General features: G+C 36.5%; 1 protein-coding gene across 1 annotated transcript in view; it reads left to right on the forward strand.

Moving 5' to 3' along the window:
- The window catches only part of SELENOF (selenoprotein F), a 29,941-nt gene extending 18,075 nt beyond the window's left edge, over nucleotides 1-11,866 (forward strand). Inside the window, exons 4-5 of the mRNA XM_024767881.1 lie at nucleotides 8,487-8,536; nucleotides 10,991-11,866. Coding sequence (XP_024623649.1) covers nucleotides 8,487-8,536; nucleotides 10,991-11,122 — 182 coding nt within the window. The 3' untranslated portion in view covers nucleotides 11,123-11,866. The remainder of the gene's footprint in view (nucleotides 1-8,486; nucleotides 8,537-10,990) is intronic.
- The last annotated feature ends 11,476 nt before the right edge of the window (nucleotides 11,867-23,342 follow it).

Here is a 23,342-nt window from a genome sequence, read left to right on the forward strand (position 1 = left end):
CTAGTAAAATTTCAGTTAATAATTTAAAATCAACATTTCACAAAAATAATTTCATTAAATACTCCCAAGAATAAGAATATTTAAGGTTATACTTTCTCAACAGTATATGAATTTTCTCTACATTTGTCTTCATGGGAGTGGAGTTTTATAATAATTGTTGAATACTAAGTTACTTGACTCTAAGCAAGCATAAAATACGAAATTTAGATTTAAATACAGCACATGATGAGGTGATTATTTTCTTAAAAGAAGAGACTTTCCTAAGTACAAATTTTATGAGAGCCTTTCTTTTACCAGGTGGAAGTGTAATCCTTCCAAATAATATTTTTAATGTAAACTGATTTATATAAAACTCCTAAGGAACAATTGCATTAAGTGAGAGTAGACATGTACAAAATAACAAACCATCAAGAAGAAAATTAATTACCATAGAACTTGAGGTGTAGAAGAGAGGAGGTCATACAGGTGTATCTTCACAGGAATTAAAGATAAATATGTGAAGGATAATTGTGAAAGTGTATTCTTTTGGTTGACAACAAACAGTAATGGAGCTCTGTTATCTCCAAAAAGACTTGGACTAAAGCTTTTCTATTCCATCCTTGCATGTCAGCTGAAAATCAGTTTTATGAAGGTAATGAACTTGTTTTTTTGTTTTTTGGGGTTTGTTTGTTTTTTTAACTAAAAACTCTATTTATATACCTTATTTTGTTTTTGTTTCTGCTGCTTTTCCATGATTTCTTGCCTTGTTTACTTAATGGCAAGAGAATTTTTTGGATTTAGTATTTTATAAAATTGCCTGTATTAGCACATTCCCTTTATTGCTGACCTAGAATTGTTTATAATAAAATATTGCTCACCTAGAATTGTTTATAATAAAATATTGCTCATTTGGCATGGAAATTAATCCTTGGATTGCAACTTGGGGACTTGGGGACATTTTATATGAGACCCAGAGCAGATGCACATCTAATTAAATACATTCTTTGTCAGAATAAGCGCATATTCTGATGTAGCACAGAATATAACATCCACTTCTGCTTAGGGAGAAAATTCTTTACTCTGTATGATTTATTTTGCCTCAAACACTTAAACTCAGTATTGTACCAGAGTTGTTTTGGCTTTTTTTATATCAATTCTCTGAATGATAATGTGATCATTCTTATTCCTAAAAAGTCTTGGCATTTGCTTTTTAATTATATTCATTATTCATATTTACTGACTTGTCTTATTAATAATCTTTTGTGACTCAGATTTTCACGAGGTCAAGAATAGCTTGCAATTAGCCCTCCTGTTTGTGATATCAGGTTTTCTTACGTCCATGGTAATAATTTCTGCAGTTACTAGTTCAGTCTTTAAAAGATTGAGTGTAGTTTATTAATCCTTAGATTGCAACTTAACTATATATATATTTCTTATGTATAGTTAAATTATCAAACTGGTGGGTATTTGTAGTCATACTCTTTTCCTTTTGAAACATTGGATTTTAATTCTGTGTATAAATATTTAATTAGTACAAGCTTATTTAAATTAAAAAGATTGTTAATTCCACAGTCCATAACCATATTTAATATAATTATGTATAATACCAGTATTTTCGGAGCCCATGAGAAACTAATACATTTTTTTAAGTTTACTTAATTTAAATTAGACACGTCATAAAACAGAAGAAAAAATTAATGTTAAATTATTCCAGAAGAGAGGAGGATTTAAAATTTGAAATGTCTTATCCACATTAAATAACTCAGGGTTTATGAAAAAAAAAAGTCTCAGATCATATGCCTTAGCTAATTCCAGGTATACCTCCTAAAATACTTTCGTTTTCCATGTTATGGTTAAGTAGGAAAGTCAGTATGTATAAAAACATCTCATTGTATATTGGACCTAGTGTTTTATCACGTGTGGTGACATCAAAAGTAATGATGTTAAGTAAGTATGTTTTTCTTCTCAAGCATGAGTCTTACCATGATAAGGATATGTCTGTAGTCTGTCTGTATCAAAAAATGTAAATTTTCCCTAATTTTGTAGGTCTTGGCAAACTTTTTCTGTAAAAGTCCAAATAGTAAAGATTTTCAGCTTTATAGGCAACAAGGTCTCCATTGCAGTGATTGATCTTTGTTTTTGTAGTATGGAAGCAGCCATAGAAAATATTTAAATGAATACATGTGTCTGTGTTCCAATAAACTTTATTTATAAAATCAGGGAGGCCCAATATGGCCTATGGACCATAGTTTGCCAACCTCTGTATTAGAATCATAAACCTTCGGACACAGAAAGGAGTTTTAAAATAATGTAGAACTTGAGAACAAATAGCGTTTTGCCTCTCGTACCCACTTTGGTTGACTGGTAGTGATGCCTAGGATTATGATGCCTTGGAGTTTTGCTGGAAGGAATACTGATTCATTAGCACTATCTTCATCAATTTTCTCATTTATAAAATGGATTAATAGGTGGTGTAAAATCGGTTAATATCTACCCTATAGGACTGTTTTGAGGATTAAATGAGATAACATGACTCTCTAGCATTTGAAACTCTTCCCTTCACTTGTGTGAACAGGTCATTTTATTCTCCTTTCCTGGCATCTCATCTACCACCCACACTTCAAATATTGGTGTTAGTCGGGGTCTGTGTTATTTTCTTACTCTCTTGAATGATGTCCCACTCCCTCAGTTTCAACTGCAGTGTTCACCTGATGACTCCCAATCTGTATCTTTAAATTAAATCTTTCTTTTTTTAGATACCATATTTCTGACTGCAAATTGATGTTTCCACTTGCATGGTCTCATAGTATCTTAAACCAATGTACATAAGTCACCTGGGGATCTTGTTAAAATGCAGAGTGTAATTCTGTAAATTTGGTTTGCATCCTGAGATTCTATATTTCTAACAGTCCTGTAGATTGTGGCCTACATTTTTAGTAGAGAGGCGTTAAACCCAGCATGTTCAAAAACTAAATTAATCCTCTTCTCTGATAAAAGTATACCATCTTCTTCCCTGTTTCCACAAATGGCAGTATCATCAAGCAAAGTATAAGCATGAAACCCGAGAGTCATGATCAATATTTCTTTCACACTTTATGTCCAGTTAGTCACCAAGTTGTGTCTCTTCCCCCTCCTTAATAAACCTTCATATCTTTGGCCTTCTCTATGATTTTAATCAGCCCCTTAGCATCTTTATCTGGAAGGATTAATTACTTATTATCTGGCCTGCCTGTCTCTTTTCCCTTTTCTTCTATTCTCTCCTACACAACTACCAAAAAAAATCCTTTTCCATAAGACAGATTTGATTATGTGACCCTCTTATTTAAAATTACCTATAGTTCCCCATCACATATAAATGTCAGATTCAGCATCATATACAAGACCTATCATGACCTAGATTCTCTTTTCTAGGTTCACATATCTAGTTTATGTGCAGAACTATTTGCAGTTCTCTGAACTCTGACCTCTAAGTCTTTGCACACACTGCATGTTCTTCCTGACTTATGCCTTTACCCATTTTTGTGACGAACCCCTATTCATTCCAAATTTAGTTCAAGCATTATTTTGGGATTGCTTTTGGACAGAATTTTACACCCTCCCCTTTGTGTTCCATAGCAGTTCCCACATAATATTGTAATGTATTTATTTAATTTACTGGTCTTCTGCCTCTGCCAAACTAGGAACTCCATAAAGCCCAGACTTTTTAAAATTTTTTTATCACTAATGTATCCCAAATCTTTCTAACACTGCATCTCACATTAAGAGGAATTCAAATATTTATTGAATGAATGAATGGATTTGCTAAATTTATCTAATTCAAAGGTGGCTCCACTTTTGACAAATGGGAAACTGGTGAAAAGCCTGTGTTTATTGGTTATATAGCCTTTATGGATTTATAGTCTTCAAATAGTCCTTTTCTGACTTTATTATTCTGATCTGAAAAGTCATAATCTTTTTAGTTTGTCTTGTCTTCATTATTGTACCTCCAGTCTCCCCAAATTCTCTTATTTAAATTGCTGTTCTCTGAACGTTTTTAAGTGCTTTTAAATTGTCTTGTTGGGAGGACCCAGATGACTCATGATTTTGCACTCCAGATAGTTTGTAAGTAAATATTGTTTTAGAAATACTCTTCGATACCCAGTTTTCACTGAGCACAATTGAGAATTCAGTTCTGTTGTTTGTTGTTGCTGCTGCTCTTCTCTTTGTATTGTTGTTTCTGGGTATGATATGACATTTTTGTTTATATTCTGATACAAATATACTTATTTCTACTCAAGGGGAAAACGTCTAATTATCATTCCATGTAATTTTATATGGCAATTCACAAATCTTAATTGTACCTGCCATAAGCCCTTATTTATTAAATCTTAAAACCAATAGAGTACATTGTATGACTACTTGTAATGTGACCAAAGGTACATTGTTAGATCTAGCCAAGTGTATTTTGCCTCTATATTTTCACTTGTTTATGATTTTGAAAATAACATAGTTCAAACATTTTTCTTTGACCTCAAGACATATCCTTCCTGTTATCCCTCATCCCCACTTATCCTCTTTTTGGAATGAGGAAGAAGATAGATTTTTATTTTTTAATACTCTTCATAGTTAACTTTGAAGAGCCTCTGATTTATAAGAAGAGTACCATGACTTTCTAAGCAGTGTATATAACAAAACTTGGCTCTAAGGTCTCCTAGGCAGCTACACAAATGACATGCTGATAAGATTCTTGAGGACAAAACTGAAACATTCACTGTTACCACTTAATGTTTTCTAATCATTTCTGCATATTTGATCGTTTTGAAGTGTTATTTACAAATCTGCCTTAGTAATTGACAAATAATTAAATTAGCATAGGAACATTTTCTTGAAATAGAGTGACTGAATTAAGCTCTTTAGGAATTTCCAAACTGTTATCACTTAGTTATTTTTAAAACAGCAGAAAGAAAACTAGTAAAATAAGTTACTCTGAGGTCTTTTTTGCAAGTCTCTTATGTGCTCTTACAGCCTCTCCTAGTGCCATGTGTATATAGTAAGTATTCAAATATATTTTAAAAGATTAATTTACTGCCTGTAAAATGTGATTTGCTACCGCAGGGTATTTAATAGATACTGCCCTCAGTCAAAATTAGAAGCTTGTGGATTTATACATAGCAGAGAGAAGAGAAGAGAACTGATGAAAATAGTCATTAGTGACTCATCTTAATATTTCTTTTCAATTTATTCCCTCATTCCGGCCTGTTAAAAAAATCTTCTGGGGCTTCCCTGGTGGCGCAGTGGTTGAGAATCTGCCTACCAATGCAGGGGACACGGGTTCAAGCCCTGGTCTGGGAAGATCCCACATGCCGCGGAGCAACTAGGCCCGTGAGCCACAGTTACTGAGCCTGCACGTCTGGAGCCTGTGCTCCGCAACAAGAGAGGCCGCAACAGTGAGAGGCCCGCGCACTGCAATGAAGAGTGGCCCCCACTTGCCGCAACTAGAGAAAGCCCTCGCACAGATACGAAGACCCAACACAGCCATAAATAAATAAATAAACAAACAAACAAACTTCTGAATGACAGAAAGTTATAGGTTCTGTTATAGATACAAAAACAATACTTAAGAATAGTTCTTTTCTCCAGAGAAGTTTCTTATGTAGTAGTGACGACACTGTGTATTAAATTATGCTTTGCACAGATGTGCATATAACATTTGCCAAAGGAATAGTTATAAAATGCAACAGCATATCATAAGCTCATTTTTGGGGATTCAGGAGTATTGGACAACTCTTAAAGGATGAAGTTAATAGAGAAGATATTCTAATAAGCCAGAATAATATAATCAGTTTTATTTTGAACTAAATTTAGTAGGGGAAGTTTAGATGGGATATCTGAGTGTCTTCCCAAAAGCCTGCAAAACCTTAAAAAGAAAAAGCATTTACTAGTCTTTGTTTAGTTGTCTTAGATGCACATATATAAAGATCTTCATGGTGAAACATGTCTATAGTGCTATTGCTAGTTAATTCTAAGTTTAAAAAATAAGTTCTCAAAAGCATGTGTATCACTATAAAATCTAATCAGAGGCTGTTGCAAATGATAACAGAACTGGAATTAAGAACTGTCCTCATTTAGGTATCCAAATGAAACATCCCACTTGTATTTATCTTTTTTAATGTATTCTAAAATATTTTAATTTGGACAGTTAGACGTGATCATTACTAAAAACTTGGTCGGGGCTTCCCTGGTGGCGCAGTGGTTGAGAGTCCGCCTGCCGATGCAGGGGACACGGGTTCGTGCCCGGTCCGGGAAGATCCCACATGCCGCGGAGCGGCTGCGCCCGTGAGCCATGGCCGCTGAGCCTACGCGTCCCGAGCCTGTGCTCCACAACGGGAGAGGCCACAACAGTGAGAGGCCCGCGTACCGCAAAAAAAAAAAAAAAAAAAAACTTGGTAAAATGTAGATCAACAACAACCTAGAAAGGAAAACATTCATTTAAAACTTCCCCAAACCCTATGCTCCAGATATAACCCCTATTAAAATAATAGTTATTGTTTTGAACTGTTAGCTATATTGTGCTAAGTATTTTATATTTTCTCACTTAATTTTTTTAAAGATATCTTTCAATGCTTCTAAGCTTTTTCCTTTGCAAATATATATTTATGAATAAATATATAAAAACATTAGTGTAAATATATAAAAACAATATATCCATCTTTTTATAACAACCATGGGGAACAAACTGATCTATAAACCTTTATATATGAGTTTGCATCTATATCACTAAATACAGATTAATATAATTTTTAAATTATTGGATGCACTTCATAGTGGTCCATGTTAATTTATTTAACCAATAGCCTTTTACACACTTAGATTATTTTCAAATCTCCAGACTTGGTTAGCAGGATCTTATATATCTTTGCATTATAGTGTAATTATTTCCTCAGAATAAAGAAGTTCCTAGAAAGAGACTTGCAGATCTAAAGAGTATGCACGTTTTAAGACTTTTGGTTCATTTTGCTAAATGCCTTTCAGGAAGGATGTGTCCATTTATTATTTCTCCCACAACTAAGCCCCGGCAAAATCTTCTCTAACCTTAAATATTCTTTTTAATTTTTGCCACTCCAAATGAGGTTACCTCATTGTTTTGACAGTTCTTTGATTATTTGTGAGGTTGAACATTTATTTCAAACGTTTAGTGACCATTTGTTTATTTGTATATTACATGTTCCTGTCCTTAGTTCATTTCTCTATACCTAGTATTTATTTTTTTCTTATTAGTAGAAGCTCTCTTGCATACTGTGTAAGAGATAATTTTCCCCAGTATGTCATTTTTACTTTTAACTTTGTTTATAGTAGTGTTTTGCTGTACTGAGTGTCCATTTTTATATAGGCACATCTATAAAGCATTTTCTTTAGGATCATGCATAAGAGAAGAATTTTATATTCCATATTCCAAGTTGTCTGTGTTAAATGCTGTGGTAGTATTCTGAATCTTTTTTTTTAAACACTTATCACAGCTGAAATTATCAGTGATGTGATTGCTTGTTTAGCATCTTTCTTCCTCATCAGACTATAAACTACATAAGAGCAGGAATTCTGTTTTATATAGCTTTATATCTGCTATCTCGTGTACAATAGATATTCAAAAGTATTTATTGAATAACACACACACACACACACACACACACACACACACACCCAGATGCACGCATACATAATCTCTCTCTCTCTCTCTCTCTTTCTCTCTTTGGTTTGCTAGCTTTACCATATTAAAAAATCCAGGTATTTTTCTCTCTCTAGATTTCCTAATCGGTTTCTTTGTTTTATCATTCTGGTATAAGTATCACATAGTATATTATTAAACAATTGAACAAATTCTCCCATATTTTACTTTTTCTAAACTGTCCTGTTCTCCAACATTTACTCTTTTATTATTTTTTTTAATTTTATTTATTATTGTCTGCATCAGGTCTTCGTTGCTGCGCGCGGGCTTTCTCTAGTTGCGGCGAAAGGGGGCTACTCTTTGTTGTGGGGCATGGGCTTCTCACTGCGGTGGCTTCTCTTGTTGCAGAGCACAGGCTTCAGTAGTTGTGGCTCGCGGGCTCTAGAACGCAGGCTCAGTAGTTGTGGCGCATGGGCTTAGTTGCTCTGCGGCATGTGGGATCTTCCCAGACCAGGGCTCAAACCACCGTCCCCTGCATTGGCAGGCAGATTCTTAACCACTGTACCATCACGGAAGCCCTCAAACATTTACTTGTGTAGCTGAGTTTTACTGTCATTTTGTCAAGCCCTCAAAATCCCATGGTAATTTGGGATTTTTATTAATTGGAAAAAATTAACATCTTAAAATATTTAGTCTTCCCATTGAAGAATATGGGATATCTTTCCATTTTATATGTGTTTTAGTTTCCTTGATTTTTCCATATAGGATCTAATTTTTTTATTGAGTTTATTTCTACTTTTTATGTTGATCTTTGTAGCTAGCTTGGATTTGGAAGTAAACAATTTGAATATTTTTTTCTTTTAAGCTTTCGTCAGGAGTGATAAACCCAGACTATTCAGAGGACTACAAATCAAGGTAATGCAATTTTAATGTGATCCTTTTTTCCAGCATTTTCTTTTTTTAATTAAAAATTATTCAGATATTTTAATTGACTTTATTTTTTAGTGCAGTTTTAGGTTTACAGAAAAATTGATTCGAGAGTTCCCATGTACTCCCACCCCCACCTTCCAGTTCCCTTATTAACATCTTGCACTGATGTACATTTGTTACAATTGATGAACCAATATTGATACATTATTAACTAAATTTCATAGTTTGCATTAGAGCTTATACTTTGTACAGTTCTAGGAGTTTTACCAAATGTCATGTATCCACCATTACAGTATCATACAGAAGTTTCACTGCCCCCAAAATTCCCTGTGCTCCACACCCCACCAAACTCCTGGGAACCACTGATCTTATTACTGTCTCTATAGTTTTGCCTCTTTCAGATTGTCATATAGTTGGAATCATACAGTACATAGCCTTTTCAGATTTCAGATTTTTAACTTAATATGCGTTTACAGTTCCTTTGTGTCTTTTCTGTAGCTGGATAGCTCATTTCTTTCTAATGCTGAATAATATGAATAGTATTCTGTTATACCATGGTTTGCTTTTCTGTTCATCTGTAGAAGGACATGTTGGTTGCTTCCAGTTTTTAGCAATTATGAGCAACAGTGCTGTATACATTTTTTGTGTAGACAAACGTTTAACTTATTTGGGTAATTACCTAGGAGCACGATTACTGAATCATATAGTAAGAGTGTTGGGCAGTTTCTTACAAAGCTAACCTATTTTCCAAAGTGCTTATATCATGTTGCATTCCCACTAATAATGAATGAGAGTTATTGCTCCACATTCATCAGCATTCATTATTGTCAGTGTTTTGGATTTTAGCCATTCTAATAAGTGTGTGATGTTATCTCATTGTTGTTTTCATTTGCAGTTCCCTAATTGAGAATCTTTCCACATGCTTATTTGCCATCTGTATATCTTCTTTGGTGTATCTGAGATCTTTTGCTCACTTTTAAAAATTTTAATTATGGTAAAAAAAAACTTAAAAATAGTTAAGATGGTAAGTTAAATGTTAAGGGTGAAGTTCAGTAGTGTTAAGTATATTCACACTGTTGTGCAACAGTAGATGTAGAATTTGTCTCGCAAAACTGGAACTCTACACCCATTAAACAGTAATTCCCCCTCCCTCCTACCTCCAGCCCGTGGCAGCCACCCATCTACTTTATTTCTATGATTTTGACTACTTTAGATACTTCATATGAGCAGAATCGTACAGTATCTGTCCTTTCATGACTGGCTTATTTCACTTTAGCATGATGTCCTCAAGGTTCATCCATGTTGTAGCATGTGACAGGATGCTTCTTCTGCATCTACTGGTATAAGATTTCTTGTTTAGCCTGTTGGTAGTAATAGATTACATTAATTCATTTTCAAATTTTGCACCAGCTTTGCATACTTGGAGTAAATCCAAATGGGCCATGGTATATAATTCTTTATACACTGTTGGATTTAATATTTTGAACATTTTTGCAACTATGGGCTATGTAGTTTCTAATTTTTGGACTAAAATGAGTTTTTGAATAAAAAATTGAATTTTAAGAATAATTTATGTAGATAACGTGACCCAAAAGATTTTAGTAGTAATGTTATTGGTTTATTAGCTTAGGGGGCCAATTTCTAAATTCCAGAAATGGGTTGAGAATATACCAAATGCAAATAATCACATCAGAGCTTGTCTCCATCTCTGAAGTTCACAACTCTAGAAGACCTAGTAAAACTGAAGCATAATTGCTGAGTTTCTCAGCTCCCTTCATCATCACTGCTGCATTTTTAGTTACATGGTCCTTAATTTAGCATTGAAGACTGATCACTTAATGAATGGGATCAGGTTTGTTATCACATTTACCCAGAGTCAGAATTCCTCAGAGCTCTCTGGTGAAATACTGGAACCCACTAGTAGGTCTGAAGTTTCAGGAATCCAGCCGAATTATAAACTAATTACAACAGAATAAATTTTCTTTGGTTTAAGAAATCTAATGAAAGTCCAATACAGGATTGTCTGATAGTTTGTATGCACAGCCTATTTCAACATGGCTCTTAAGAGTCATTCTCATTCAATATTTTGAACTTGTCTGCCTCCTTCATTAGATTTTCAACTCATTTGAGAGTTGGAGTGTGTCATGTATGCAGTAAATACTTGTTACATTCAAGAATAGGCTTAAATCCCAAGTAAACTGCTTGATACCAACAGGTGTTTCTCTTCAGAAGTAAAATGTGATATTTGTTTTAATTGTCATTTTTGATGAAATCCCATTACACTCTTTTCTAAAAGACTTCCTTTAAGAGCTGTTGTGATGTTATGTCTAAAAGCTTATTACTATTAAATTTAATTAAGCTGGATTGAATTGATTTGGATTTTGGTTGAAACTGAAAAGGCTCTTTCTAAGCAGAAAATGATATTCCTCTTTGTCGTAGTATGTTCGCGGTTCAGACCCTGTGCTAAAGCTTTTGGACGACAATGGGAACATTGCTGAAGAACTAAGCATCCTCAAATGGAACACAGACAGCGTAGAAGAATTCCTGAGTGAAAAGTTGGAACGCATATAAATCTTGCTTAAATTTTGTCCTATCCTTTTGTTACCTTGTCAAATGAAATGTCACAGCACCTAGAAAATAATTTAGCTTTGCTTTCTTCCATTGATCAGTCTTTTACTGTGAGGCATTAAACATCTAATTAAAAGTTGAAGTGGCAGCACAACCCATGTTATGTAAGGAGTTGGCAAGCTTAACAAAACTCATTTTTTATAAGTTTCCATCCTCCATTTGTTGATACCACTAACAAAATGCTTTGTAATAGTCTTGTGGTTAATTATGCAAATGATAATTTGTGATAATTGGTCCAGTTTTACGAACAACAGATTTTTTAATTAGGGAGGTTAATAAGGGAGATGATTACGGTGCCTCATGTGCTGTGTGCTTTTTGAAAGGGAAGACAGAAAACTACAAAGCAAATAAGATACACCGAGCCTCAACAGATTGCCTGCTTCTCAGATCCTCTCATATTTTTGTATTACCCAGCTTTCCTTTTAATAGAAACGTTATAGCTTATAATGAATGCACTGCATAAAAACTGTATGGCTTCATTCTTGTAAAACAGATTCAAGATCTACGGTAAGAGTGAAACATTCACACAAAGATTCGCATTAATGAAGACTACACAGAAAACCTTTTTGTGGATTTGTGTGGATCTGATATTTAGCAAATTTTTGTGCTTTACATTCTTACAGAAGAGTAAAGTTAAAAATTATCATTTGTCAGACCAGAATATAAATAAAATGTTTCAAAAATCTATCTGAATTTGAAATCTATTTGTTCTTTCATGTTTAAAAATGACATATTTCTCAGTGCATTTTCTTTTCATATAAGCCTTTTTTTAAGCTAAAAACACTAAAATATCTACATTGTTTAAAACTTCTAACTTACTGTGGGTAATAGTATTTTGTCTATGATTTTTTTATTTGTCAAAGTGCTTTCATTTGTGAACATATTTTCATTTGTATCATGTAAGGAATTTATCTTAAAATATAGTTTTTTAGGAGCTATTAAAAATGATTTTTCCACTTCCCTGATGGCGCAGTGGTTGTGAATCTGCCTGCCAATGCAGGGGACACAGGTTCGATCCCTGGTCCGGGAGGATCCCACATGCCGCAGAGCAACTAAGCCCATTCGCCACACCTACTGAGCCTGCGCTCTAGAGCCCACGAGCCACAACTACTGAGCCCATGTGCCACAACTACGGAAGCCTGTGCGCCTAGAGCCTGTGCTCTGCAACAGGAGTAGCCACCACAATGAGAAGTCCACGTACCGCACCACAATGAAGAGTAGCCCCTGCTCGCCACAACTAGAGAAAGCCTGCACACAGCAATGAAGACCCGTCACAGCCAAAGATAAATAAATAAATAAAAATAAATTTTAAAAATAAATTTTAAAAAATTATTTTTCTTTGCTTAACTTTCTATGTGATGAAAGTGACTTTTTAAAGGGTGGTTCACTAAGAGCAGCATTCATCCAAATGACTTTAGGTCATTTAAACCTTACTAACTTAACAAATTGGTCTAATATCCTATTATGTCAGCTCATTCTTAGGATAAATTCTTATAATCTGGAAACTTTTATTTTGAATTAAACTATCTTAATGAAGGATATTTGAAAGCCTTAAAGACAACTCTACCAGAAAATGTTTGTAGAATATTTAACAAAAGTCCGTTATTAATCTTTACTGGCATTTTATGTCATGTCATTTTAAATTTTAAGACATTTTTTAAGCCAGCTTGAGAATGAAAAAATACTATGAGAAGTCCTGGCAAACAAACTGTGGTCTATTTTTGGTCATCCATAGTAATGGAGAGGGCCATCACTTTGATAGTACAAGGCCCTGGATAATGTACTAATCCCTAATGGTGGTTATTACTTCAGAGCAAAAGGGAGGTGAAGCCAATCATGAACAGTGGGGGGAAAACGGCACGAGAGGAGTTGCTGCCACATACAGAAAAATAGTTGGATAGAAGGCATGAAACTTCAGAACTTCTGGGATTGGCATAGAAAACTAATTGGACTATTCTCTGAGCAGGAAGAGCCAATCAAATGAGTATCTGGCACTGGGATTTAAAGTGAGAAGCCTGAAAAGTCTATTATATTCAAGTTATTATTAGAGATCAAAAGAGGCTGAAGAACCTTAAACTTTGAAGAACTTGAAGCTTTAAGTTCTTGAGTTGATGAATAAATGTGTTATCTACCAAGCTCCACTATTTTAATTGGGAGGTTTGAGTTAATTAGCCAATCCAACTGTTTTTCACCAATTCCAATCAACAGCTAAAACCTTTTTAAAGAAACAAATCTTGATTACTAAGAAAGGGATGTATAAATACTGAGGCAAAAAAGTACCATTTTATAGCCGAATTTTGACATTTGATTAAGCTTATTCAAGTTCACAAATATGGATATGTAATAGTTGATATTTATAAATTTGCTCCCCCTGCCAAAATTATGTTACTTATAACCTAAAACAGTTAACGAGTCTCTAAATTCCTGAATTTGGCAAAAGCCTCTTACAAGGAGCTATGAGCAAGAACTGACATTTCCTGTTTTAAGAGGATTTGAGACTTGAAAGCCAGTCTAAAATTAAAGTTAATAAAATGCATAAAATATTTTTGAAAGCAAAACTGCAAAACTTTGGAAATTAAAATTGGCAGTAGCTAGCATGTGGAAGCCTGTCTACAAATATGGGAAGCAGGAGTACAGATTACAGATATGAGCACAGCTAGGTATTTCTTTTACTTGAAAATTAAAGTAGCTTTTAATTATATCCTGTGATGACAGAGAACTTTTTCTGGGAGGAGAGGGTCTGCGTTTATGATCCACAATTCAAATTAGACTTTTGCTGATTAAAATAAACATTTTGCCTTCAAACTGGTCCTTAGCCCAGGAATCAGTAACATGAAACATTACCTAGAAATACTAAAGGAATAAAACTAAGAATTGTCTGAGACCTCTAAAACTAATTCTTTCCTGTTAGCCACTCTTGAAATAGACTATGAATATGTACAGCATTTTATCTACCATTATGAAGAGATTGAAGTTTAGACCTTAAAATTCAAAACTTATTTAAAAAACCATTTTGGTAGAAAAACTAAGAGTTGATCCTTATTCACAAATTCTATATTTGCAAATTCACCTGCTCATTCAAATTTAATTGTAACCCCACAGTCACAATACTCTTGGCACTTCTGAAGTCATCCACGGATATGCGCAAGGCAGTGAAAATTTTGAGTGCCCCAGTGCACACATTCCCAGCCAAGGTCAGACAAAGTGACACTGCCTTGCTTCAGCTCATGCTGTGAACAAGCGTCCTTTTCACAGTCTATTTAATGCCACATTTTTTGCATTTTTGTGCTTTTTGTTGGTGATTTCGCTCTTTAGAATGGCCCCCAAGCGTAGTACTAAAGTGCTGTCTAGTGTTACTAATAAGTGCAAGAAAGCTGTGATGTGCCTTGTGGGAAAAATACATGTTTTAGATAAGTTTTGTTCAGGCATGAGTTACAGTGCTGTTGGCCATGAGTTCATTGTTAGTAAATCAGCAGTTATTTTTAAAAAGGTGCCTTTAAACAGAAACACATAAAACAAGGTTATATATCGATAGGTTGGCAAAAATGTGACCAGAGGCTTCCAGGAATCTAACCCTTTGTATCCCCTAAGAGCAATGGTTCCGTGTTCGCCAATTCAGTGTTTGCAGTGACTTTATAGAACATAATAACTACTGTCAGTAATGAGGATTGACTAATTTACCATTTTTATTGAGACATAATTCACATTTGAAATTCACCTACTTGGAGTATGCACTTCAGTGGTTTTTTAGTATATTCATACAGTTATCCAACCATCACTACAATCTGAATTTAGAATATTTTCATCACTCCAAAAAGAAATCCTACATGCATCGGCAGTCAATCCCACACCCACCTACCCTCGGTCCTCGACAACCTGTCTAGGTTGTCTCTCTGGATTTCTGTCTATGGATTTGCCTATTCTGGACATTTCATATAAACAGAATCACAATATGTGCCTTTTGTGTCTGGTTTCTTTCACTTAGCATGTCTTCAGGGTTCAACCATATTATAGCATGTATCAGTCCTTCATTTCTTTTTTGTGGCTGAATAATATTCCTTTATACAAATATACCACATTTTATCCATTATTTGGTAGACATTTGGGTTTCCACTTTTTGGCAACTGTGAATAACACAGCTATATACATTGATGCACAAGTTTTTGTGTGCAAATGTTTTCATTTCTCTTAGATACATAACCTAGGAGTGGAATTGCTGAGTAATATACTATCGATGTTTAACTTTTTGAGGAACTGCCAAACTTTTCCAAAGTGGCTAAACCATTTTACATTCCCATCAGCAGTGTACAAGAATTCTAATTTCTGCACATCCTGTATTCATCTCTCATTAAGGGTACTCATTTTACAGTCTTATCATCTGTAAGGGGCCATTGAGATGTGTTACTAAGCACTGTGCCCTCCACTAAATAGTCTTAAGAGTGCAATTCTTTTAATTCTTTAGATGGTATGTTTTATTCTCTCAATTTTTCCTGCCTCTTCTGCCTTCTGTCACTTTACTGGATTTTAATTCATTTTTCTCTTCCCCAGCTTCAGTCATGAAAAAAACTTTAATGTTCCCATATCTAATAGAGGTCACATTAAACAAATGAGAGGCAACCATTAAACAAATACAGCATTGCAATTATGGTAAAAGCAATGAAGAAAAAAGTTACTAGAAGAGAGTTACAAAGGGGCCTAGTGAGTTCAGAGATTTCTGAAGGATGTGACATTTAAACCAAGGCCTGAAATATGAACAGAAGCTATTCAGGAAAAGAGTAAATTGAAATGCCTTCCAATTAGAAGGTAGAGCACATGAAAAGACCCAGCCTCAGTAGAAAGTCGGGTATTTCCACACACCTGAAAGAAGCCAATGCATCTGGAAACTAGCGAGCCTGAGGAGAGAATAGTAGAAAATGAGGTTGGGAAGGTAGGCAAGGAGGACCCAGTTGGTGCTGTCTTAAGAATTAGCTGCATTCTAAGTTGCTTTTAGAATAAAACCAGAAAAGGAAAAAACCTCAAGCAGAGGAGGGACAAAATCCAGTAAGTTCAACTCTAAATGTCACAGCAACTATTGTTATGCCTACATAAACACGTAAGTGCTTTATCTAGTGCGCTAATAGCCTCTTTAGGAGCATCTAGTATACAATTTACTCTTTAAAACTACTCATCAACTTGCTTTGAGAACAAAAAGTGAAGCCTAAACTAAAATGTTAAGTTTTATGAGATTCCAGTGTTCATTTGTATCTATGCTCAAAGGATTCTTAGAATATTCACTAGTCATGTGGACTCATAGGCGGTACCTATTAATCCACACCACACTCGGGCAGTCCTCCTCACCCCGCCTTTAAGCTGAGCACTAATCTCAATTCTAGCTCCAAGGAAAGAACATGAAGCTCCAGCCTTGGAGCTATGTGACTCAATATCTATGACAGTCTTTCTGTCACCACCTCTGTTATAACTAGTACCAGAGTTCTTGGGTCTGGTTTTACCTCCTACCTACATTCAGGCTTTTGACCCAAGTCCCTGGCTCCTCTTACCTGATATCCCACATCATGAATACCTATATGACCCAACTAGACAGCTCTATCTGCCATTCCAGATTATGAAATCTATTCTGGCCTGAATTGTGTTTCCATTTCTTCCTTCCTGGCTTGAACAGCTGGACCTATAGCCCAGACTCTCTGATCTCATTTCAGATCCTAACCTAGTCCTATGAGCAATGACTAATTCATCTACTTTTAAACTCACGTATCTCTACATCTTAGCCCAACAATACAGGACTCTTTCGTTTTTCCCCATATAGAGTGAAATTGTTGTCCAGCCTTACCCCTTGCATATCCACTCAGAATCAGCTAGATCTTATCCCAAAGGCCCAGCCCCAGATCCCAGCCAAGCTCTTCTGGTCTAGTTTCCATTGCTGGATAACAAACCATCCCAAAACTTAATGGTTTAAATATTTGTATATCTCTGTATAAACAAATAGAGAGGGAAAAAGGGATTCTATTGATTCTGTTTCTCTAGAGAACTCTAATATACATCTTGCAATACTCTGTGCATTAATGATTAACTTTCACTTGTAAAGATTTGCAAGGAAAGGCTCAGCTAAGTCTAGACTATTATAGGCTTTTTATACAACCTATGTTCAGAGATTGTCAGACTGACAGTTTTTCAATTTTAACAGAATTTTGACAGGCTCCTCCTCATAGCCACCTAAGCCAAAATGTCTTTGTCAAGGTGGTGGTGTTTTCCTCATTAGCAGTAACACATGAGACTGTTTATGTTTGACTGTACACAGTATATACCGACAAAGCTGATTATATGAGTCATTTAACACTGTTTACAGGAAAAGACTTAACAGATGTCACAAAGAAGAAAGTCATCTTTTGAGTGTACACAGTGATGTCAGTTGGTTCAGAAGTTTCTGAAAGACAAAACAATACTGAGAAAAAAATGTTTTGTAACCGATTTGCAAACGGAAGGGGAAAAGTTACTGGGTAGTAAATTATCATGCTCTGGAAGAAAAAATCTCTTGTCAAATCAATGTAATCTTTTTTGGCAGAGTTACTGGCCTGCTAGGACAGAGGGAAACAATGGGTGTAATCTGTCCTCAGTGTAGCCAGGTATTTTATCCTGTCTGACATTACATAGTTATTTGTAAACTAGGAAAAAAATATGATCTAACGCCTCAGTTTTTGAGTGGGTGCGTTTAAGAATGCTGAGGTATTTGTTCTCAGTTATTTTCAATAGATCATATCACCATAGAGCAAAGCAAGTGACATCTTCAGGTTTCCATCACATATGACTTGCTAGAATCACGGCATTTGTTGGTGAGTAGCCAAGAGGGGAAAAGGTACCGACAATTAGGGATTCTCTTACTCCCTGTCATTTTATCCCATCGGTGTCTGACTTTTCTTTCCCCTTCATGAGATGTCTCTTGGAATAGATGATACATTTGCTTCAGTCTCGCACTCCCTGATGCCAACTATCTGTGAAGGTAGCCCCTCTGCCCTCTCTTTTTAGTATTTTGACTCATGTTGATTTCTCATGATCACTGGGTGCATTAGAGCTTTGTCTCTTCTGTGCCCTCATCACATGCTGAGGCAATGAGGGTTAGGAATTCAACATATGGATTTGGGGGAACTCAATTCAGCCCATAACACTGCCCGAAACCAATTTCAGGGCAGTGAGGGGAGAAGTGAGCTGAAGAGAAATTGGGAGGTAGGAAGTAGAGACAACTGTTCGGCAAAACTTGAATAAAAGAGGAAGGAACTAGACTGGATTTGAGAGTCAAAGGAGAGAAACTTGAGTGTGTTATAAACAGAGGGGAAGGTGCCAATGAAGAAATAAAATGAAGGAGAAAGGCATTGGGTCAAATACGTGTGTGGAGAGACTTGGCTTCAAGCAGCAGGGAGAGTGTAGAGGACAAGCATGAGGATGGGCAAGGGCTTAACATGGTAAGAGGACAATATGGGCAGTTTAGAGACCTCTGCTTTCTCAGTGACATAGGAGGCAAGGTTATTCATCAGGACTGGAGAAAGCAAAGGCGTGAGTAATGGATTTGTAGAGAAGGTTTGGAATAGTTGCTGAGGAACGCAGAAGAAGTAGATGGAAGACAGATCTAGAGTGGCACTGATCCTCCTATTTGGAGTCTAGCCCTGGATCTTCGCTAACCTACTGTGTGAGTTTGGCTCAATTTTCTAATTATTCTTTTTCATGTTATTCTCATCTGTGAAATAGGGTTAATAATAGCAACAGTGAACACTCTACATTATTATGAGGATTAAATAAGAAAGTGGTTAAATTTTCAGTGACACTATTAGTAGCATTCCAGTTCTTGCATTACTCAACACTGGCACCCTGGTTTAGCAAACTGATTGTAACGTCTCATTTTCTTTATTCAATTGTTGCCTGGGCCATTTATCAAGGCAATCATTGTCTGATTGCATAGATTTGATGATGGTATCCCCATTTCCCATTCAAAAGTTAAGCCAGAAGGTGTTCCCTTGCCCATTTAGTCTTAACTATTCCCAGAACATCCCAAATAAAGCCTGTTTTTTCCTCAAAGAAAATAAAACATACACATACCAAGACATTTTCAAATTAAAATAGGCACTAAACAGACAGATTTCTGCCAAGAATAACCTCTGCTCAAAGCTGGTTTACAGGATTGTAAATTGAGACCAGCCTTTGCTTCTTACTCTACAGGGGCAATGAGTCAGGATTTCCTGAAATTAAGCAATCATGTAAAATGTGTTAGTGGCTTCTAGAAGACCTCATGCGCTTCCCTGTGCCAAGAAATTAACCTGTTTAGTCCTTGGCATCTCTTTCGTTTTCCCCAATGACTTAGTTAAGATCCTTCCATCAGTCTCAGAGTCAGTATGACAATGTAGCTAAGATTCAATGAAAGATTGTTTTTTCCTAGAAACATAAGTCTGGTGATGATAGCTGCATATCAGTGAGAAGGTTGGATTCTAAGTCTGAATCATTATTTTCTTAGTCAAAACTACACTGGCTACTAGTCCTAGTTCAATTCCTTGCATTGCTTAACCCAACTACAATCTAGTTTTGTCCCACCTCAAACAGTAATCTAATTGGTAACTCCTTGTTCTCATTCCATTTGAACTTTCTGTACCGATTTCACTTCCATCTTGGAACACCTTTTGCTTTCAAAACACCACTTTTTCCTAGTTCTCTTCTAACCTTCATTGTTACCTCTCCTCTGCCTACCCCACAGATACTGCAAGTTGTCCCTCATTGCCCCTCCTCTCTGTCAAGTGTTAGGAATTCAAATGGCAGCAGGGGCCAGGCAGGTAACAACAAGGTCAGATATAATTAATAGGGAGTGATACGAACTCTGGCACAGAGACAAGGCATACTCCATGTCAAAGCAACCACAGTGGAAAAATTTTTAAACACCATCTTAGCCAAAAACGCTTTCATGGACTGGACTATACAGCTGTTTCATGACAGCTGTTCCTCAGAACCCAGGTCTTCCTGTCCAGCACTCTGAGGACAGGATCCATTTACAGGATGCTTTGTGTGCCACTTAACCCCTGCATAATAAAACAAGTCACTCCTGACTTTGAGTTCAGGGTCCCTAGGTAAGTCACCCAACCTGATTTACTTTTAATCTGTAAAACAGGCTTCCTGGGGCTTCCCTGGTGGCGGAGTTGTTGAGAGTCCACCTGCCGATGCAGGGCACACGGGTTTGTGCCCTGGTCCAGGAAGAGCCCACATGCCGCGGAGCGGCTGGGCCCATGAGCCATGGCCGCTGAGCCTGCGCGTCCGGAGCCTGTGCTCCGCAACGGAAGAGGCCACAACAGTGAGAGGCCCGCGTACCGGAAAAACAAAAACAAAAAAACAGGCTTCCTTAGAGGCTCACTTAAATTTCAACATGATGCAAACATTTTACTAAGTGGCAGTGACATCATTTATATCTTAAGTTTTCCAAGGGGCCCTTTTCTATTTCTCTAACTTAGAAGTATCACCTCCACACCTCCTGAGGTTCTCTCCTAACTGTGTCACCCACTCGGATTTTACACTATCACACCTGACACTTGTGCAGAACTCATGAGGGAACATGATAGTCCATCTGAAGGGAAGACCTCATCTTCTCCATCCAGAGATCTTAGTTTTTTATGCTCTGCCTGTAAAGTGTTGGAAGACTATATACTCTTGGGCTTAGCACAACAAATAGGTATTTCTTTAACGTGCTTTCTCACTGAAGTTCAAGCTTCTATGAGAAAACTTGTTTTAAAGAAGAATCTGAATGAAAACCGTACATCTGAAGGTACTTTTTCTTGCACACTCAGAATAAACATTTTTAAAAAGACAGTATTTTCTTAAGAACGAAATAATGCCATTTGCAGCAACATGGATGGACCTAGAGATTGTCATACTGAGTGAAGTAAATCAGAGAAAGACAAATATGATATCACTTACATGTGGAATCTAAAATAAAAAGGTTACAAATGATTTTATCTACAAAACAGAAATAGAGTTACAGATGTAGAAAACAAACTTATTGTTACCAGGGGGTAAGGGTGGGGGGGGAGGGATACATTGGGAGATTGGGATTAACATATACACACTACTATATATATAATAGATAACTAATAAGAACCTACTGTATAGCACAGGGAACTCTATTCAATACTCTGTAATGGCCTATATGGGAAAAGAATATTAAAGAGTGGATAGGTCACTCTCACCTTCTGAGACGGCCCACACTCTGTGGAGTGTGTTTCTCTCTAAATAAATCCACTTCTTACCTATCACTTTGTCTCTCACTGAATTCTTTCTGTGACGAGACATCAAGAACCTGAGCTTCATTAAGTCCTGAGATCAGGTGTGTGATCTCAGTTAAAAGACTGTGGGTTCAAGTCCCAATCTGGGTTTTGGCTGGGTTCGAATCCTGACCCATGGGTTCAAGTCCCAATCTGAGTGGCATGGTTTCACTTCTGCCCCTTTCGGTTGATGCACTGATCATTGGTTCTTTCTGCCTAATACTGGGATTCAATATTAGTAAGTCCACTTGGCTAACTAACCCAAAGCATCATCTAACAGCTGCACCTCTATCAGTAATAAAGCTGACACATTGGTTTCCATCAAAAAAATGTTTTTTTAATTTAAAAATTAAAAAAAAAAAAGCGGATATATGTGTATGCATAACTGATTCACTTTGCTGTACGCCTGAAACTAACACAACATTATAAATCAACTATAAAAATTTAAAAAAACAAAATTAAATTAAAAATACAGTCTTTTCTTGAGAACGTTCTTAAAATGATGCATAATCTTACACAGTAGTTTTCATGTTCGCTGAAGCTGCTACAAAGACACCAGAGGAATTACTCTTGCGGGCAGAAACTAAAAATACACAGCTGCTTCTCCATAATATGTTATCACCAGCTCAGCAGGGCCAGTTTAATTTCTCTCAGGCATAACTGGTCCTCATTTTGCAAGGTTCTGAACAAGTGAAACAGTCCCTACCCTCAGTATGAAATGAAAGAGGATCCAGGTTGTCAAGGTATCAGACAAAAAGAGACACAGAAAGAAGCCCAAGGCCGAAGTTCAGGCTTCCCACCACCATCCCACACTTGGCCGCCATTTCCCCACCTTAATCCCCTCTGCATACTATATATTAATATACCATGCAGTTTCGTCAAGTTCTCTCGTGAAACAGTCATTTCATTTCCATCTTCCTCCAGCTAATCTGGCCTGCTCTTTCCTTCCAACTTTGTCTCTAATAATTGATACAAATGAATTCTGTCTCCTTACACCGGTGTTCCCTGCATACCCCACTAGAGTGTAAGTGCCACAAGAACAGGGACCCTGTTCCTCTTATTACTATTATATTCATGGAGCTGAGTCCAGTGTCTAGCACAAAGGAGGTGCTTCGTAAATACTTGTTAAAGTAAATGGAATGTTCATTCACAGTGCCAGGTCTTTGTCCCAGTAATCCTCTCTACCCTGAATGTCCTCACTCTTCATCTCCAAAATTCTGAAACCCACATTCATCTCTGTTATGAACTGAATGTTTGGTTCTCCCCACCCCAAATTCATATGTTGAGATTCTAACCCCAAATGTAATAGTATTAAGAGGTGAAGGCTTTGGAAGTCGTTTAGGTCATGAGGGTAGAGCCCTCATGAATGGGATTAGTGCCCTAATAAAAGAGCCCCAAGAGAGCTCTCAACCCTTAATCCATGTGAGGACACAAGAAGACGTCATCCGTGAACCAGGAAGCCAGCTCTCTCTCACCAGACACCAAATCTGGTGATCCTGGACTTCTCAGCCTCCAGACTGTGAGAAATAAACATGTTTTTTGGCCACCCAGTCTGGATGCTTTGTTACAGCCGCCCAAACTGACTAAGGTAATCTCATTCTTCTAACAGGGATGGCATTTCAAGTTTGCTCTGTACAATTTAGTGTTTGAATATATCCCACACTGGTGATATCCATTCAGTGTTCAGGAAGAGACATAGTCGACTGTTAGGTTCTTTGCTGCTCCTAACACATTTGGTTGCTCAGTGAACACTGAAACTCAAGTGGACACTTATAATATCTGCAACTTGCCAGAAGGAGCTCCACTTAATGTTTTGAGATCAGGACTGCAGTGTTCAGCTTTCAAATAAGTTGGCTTAATCCCAGGAAGGTCTGACT

This window comes from Neophocaena asiaeorientalis, unplaced genomic scaffold, assembly GCF_003031525.2.
Source record: "Neophocaena asiaeorientalis asiaeorientalis breed wild unplaced genomic scaffold, Neophocaena_asiaeorientalis_V1.1 scaffold546, whole genome shotgun sequence".
NCBI classification, from domain to species: domain Eukaryota; kingdom Metazoa; phylum Chordata; class Mammalia; order Artiodactyla; family Phocoenidae; genus Neophocaena; species Neophocaena asiaeorientalis.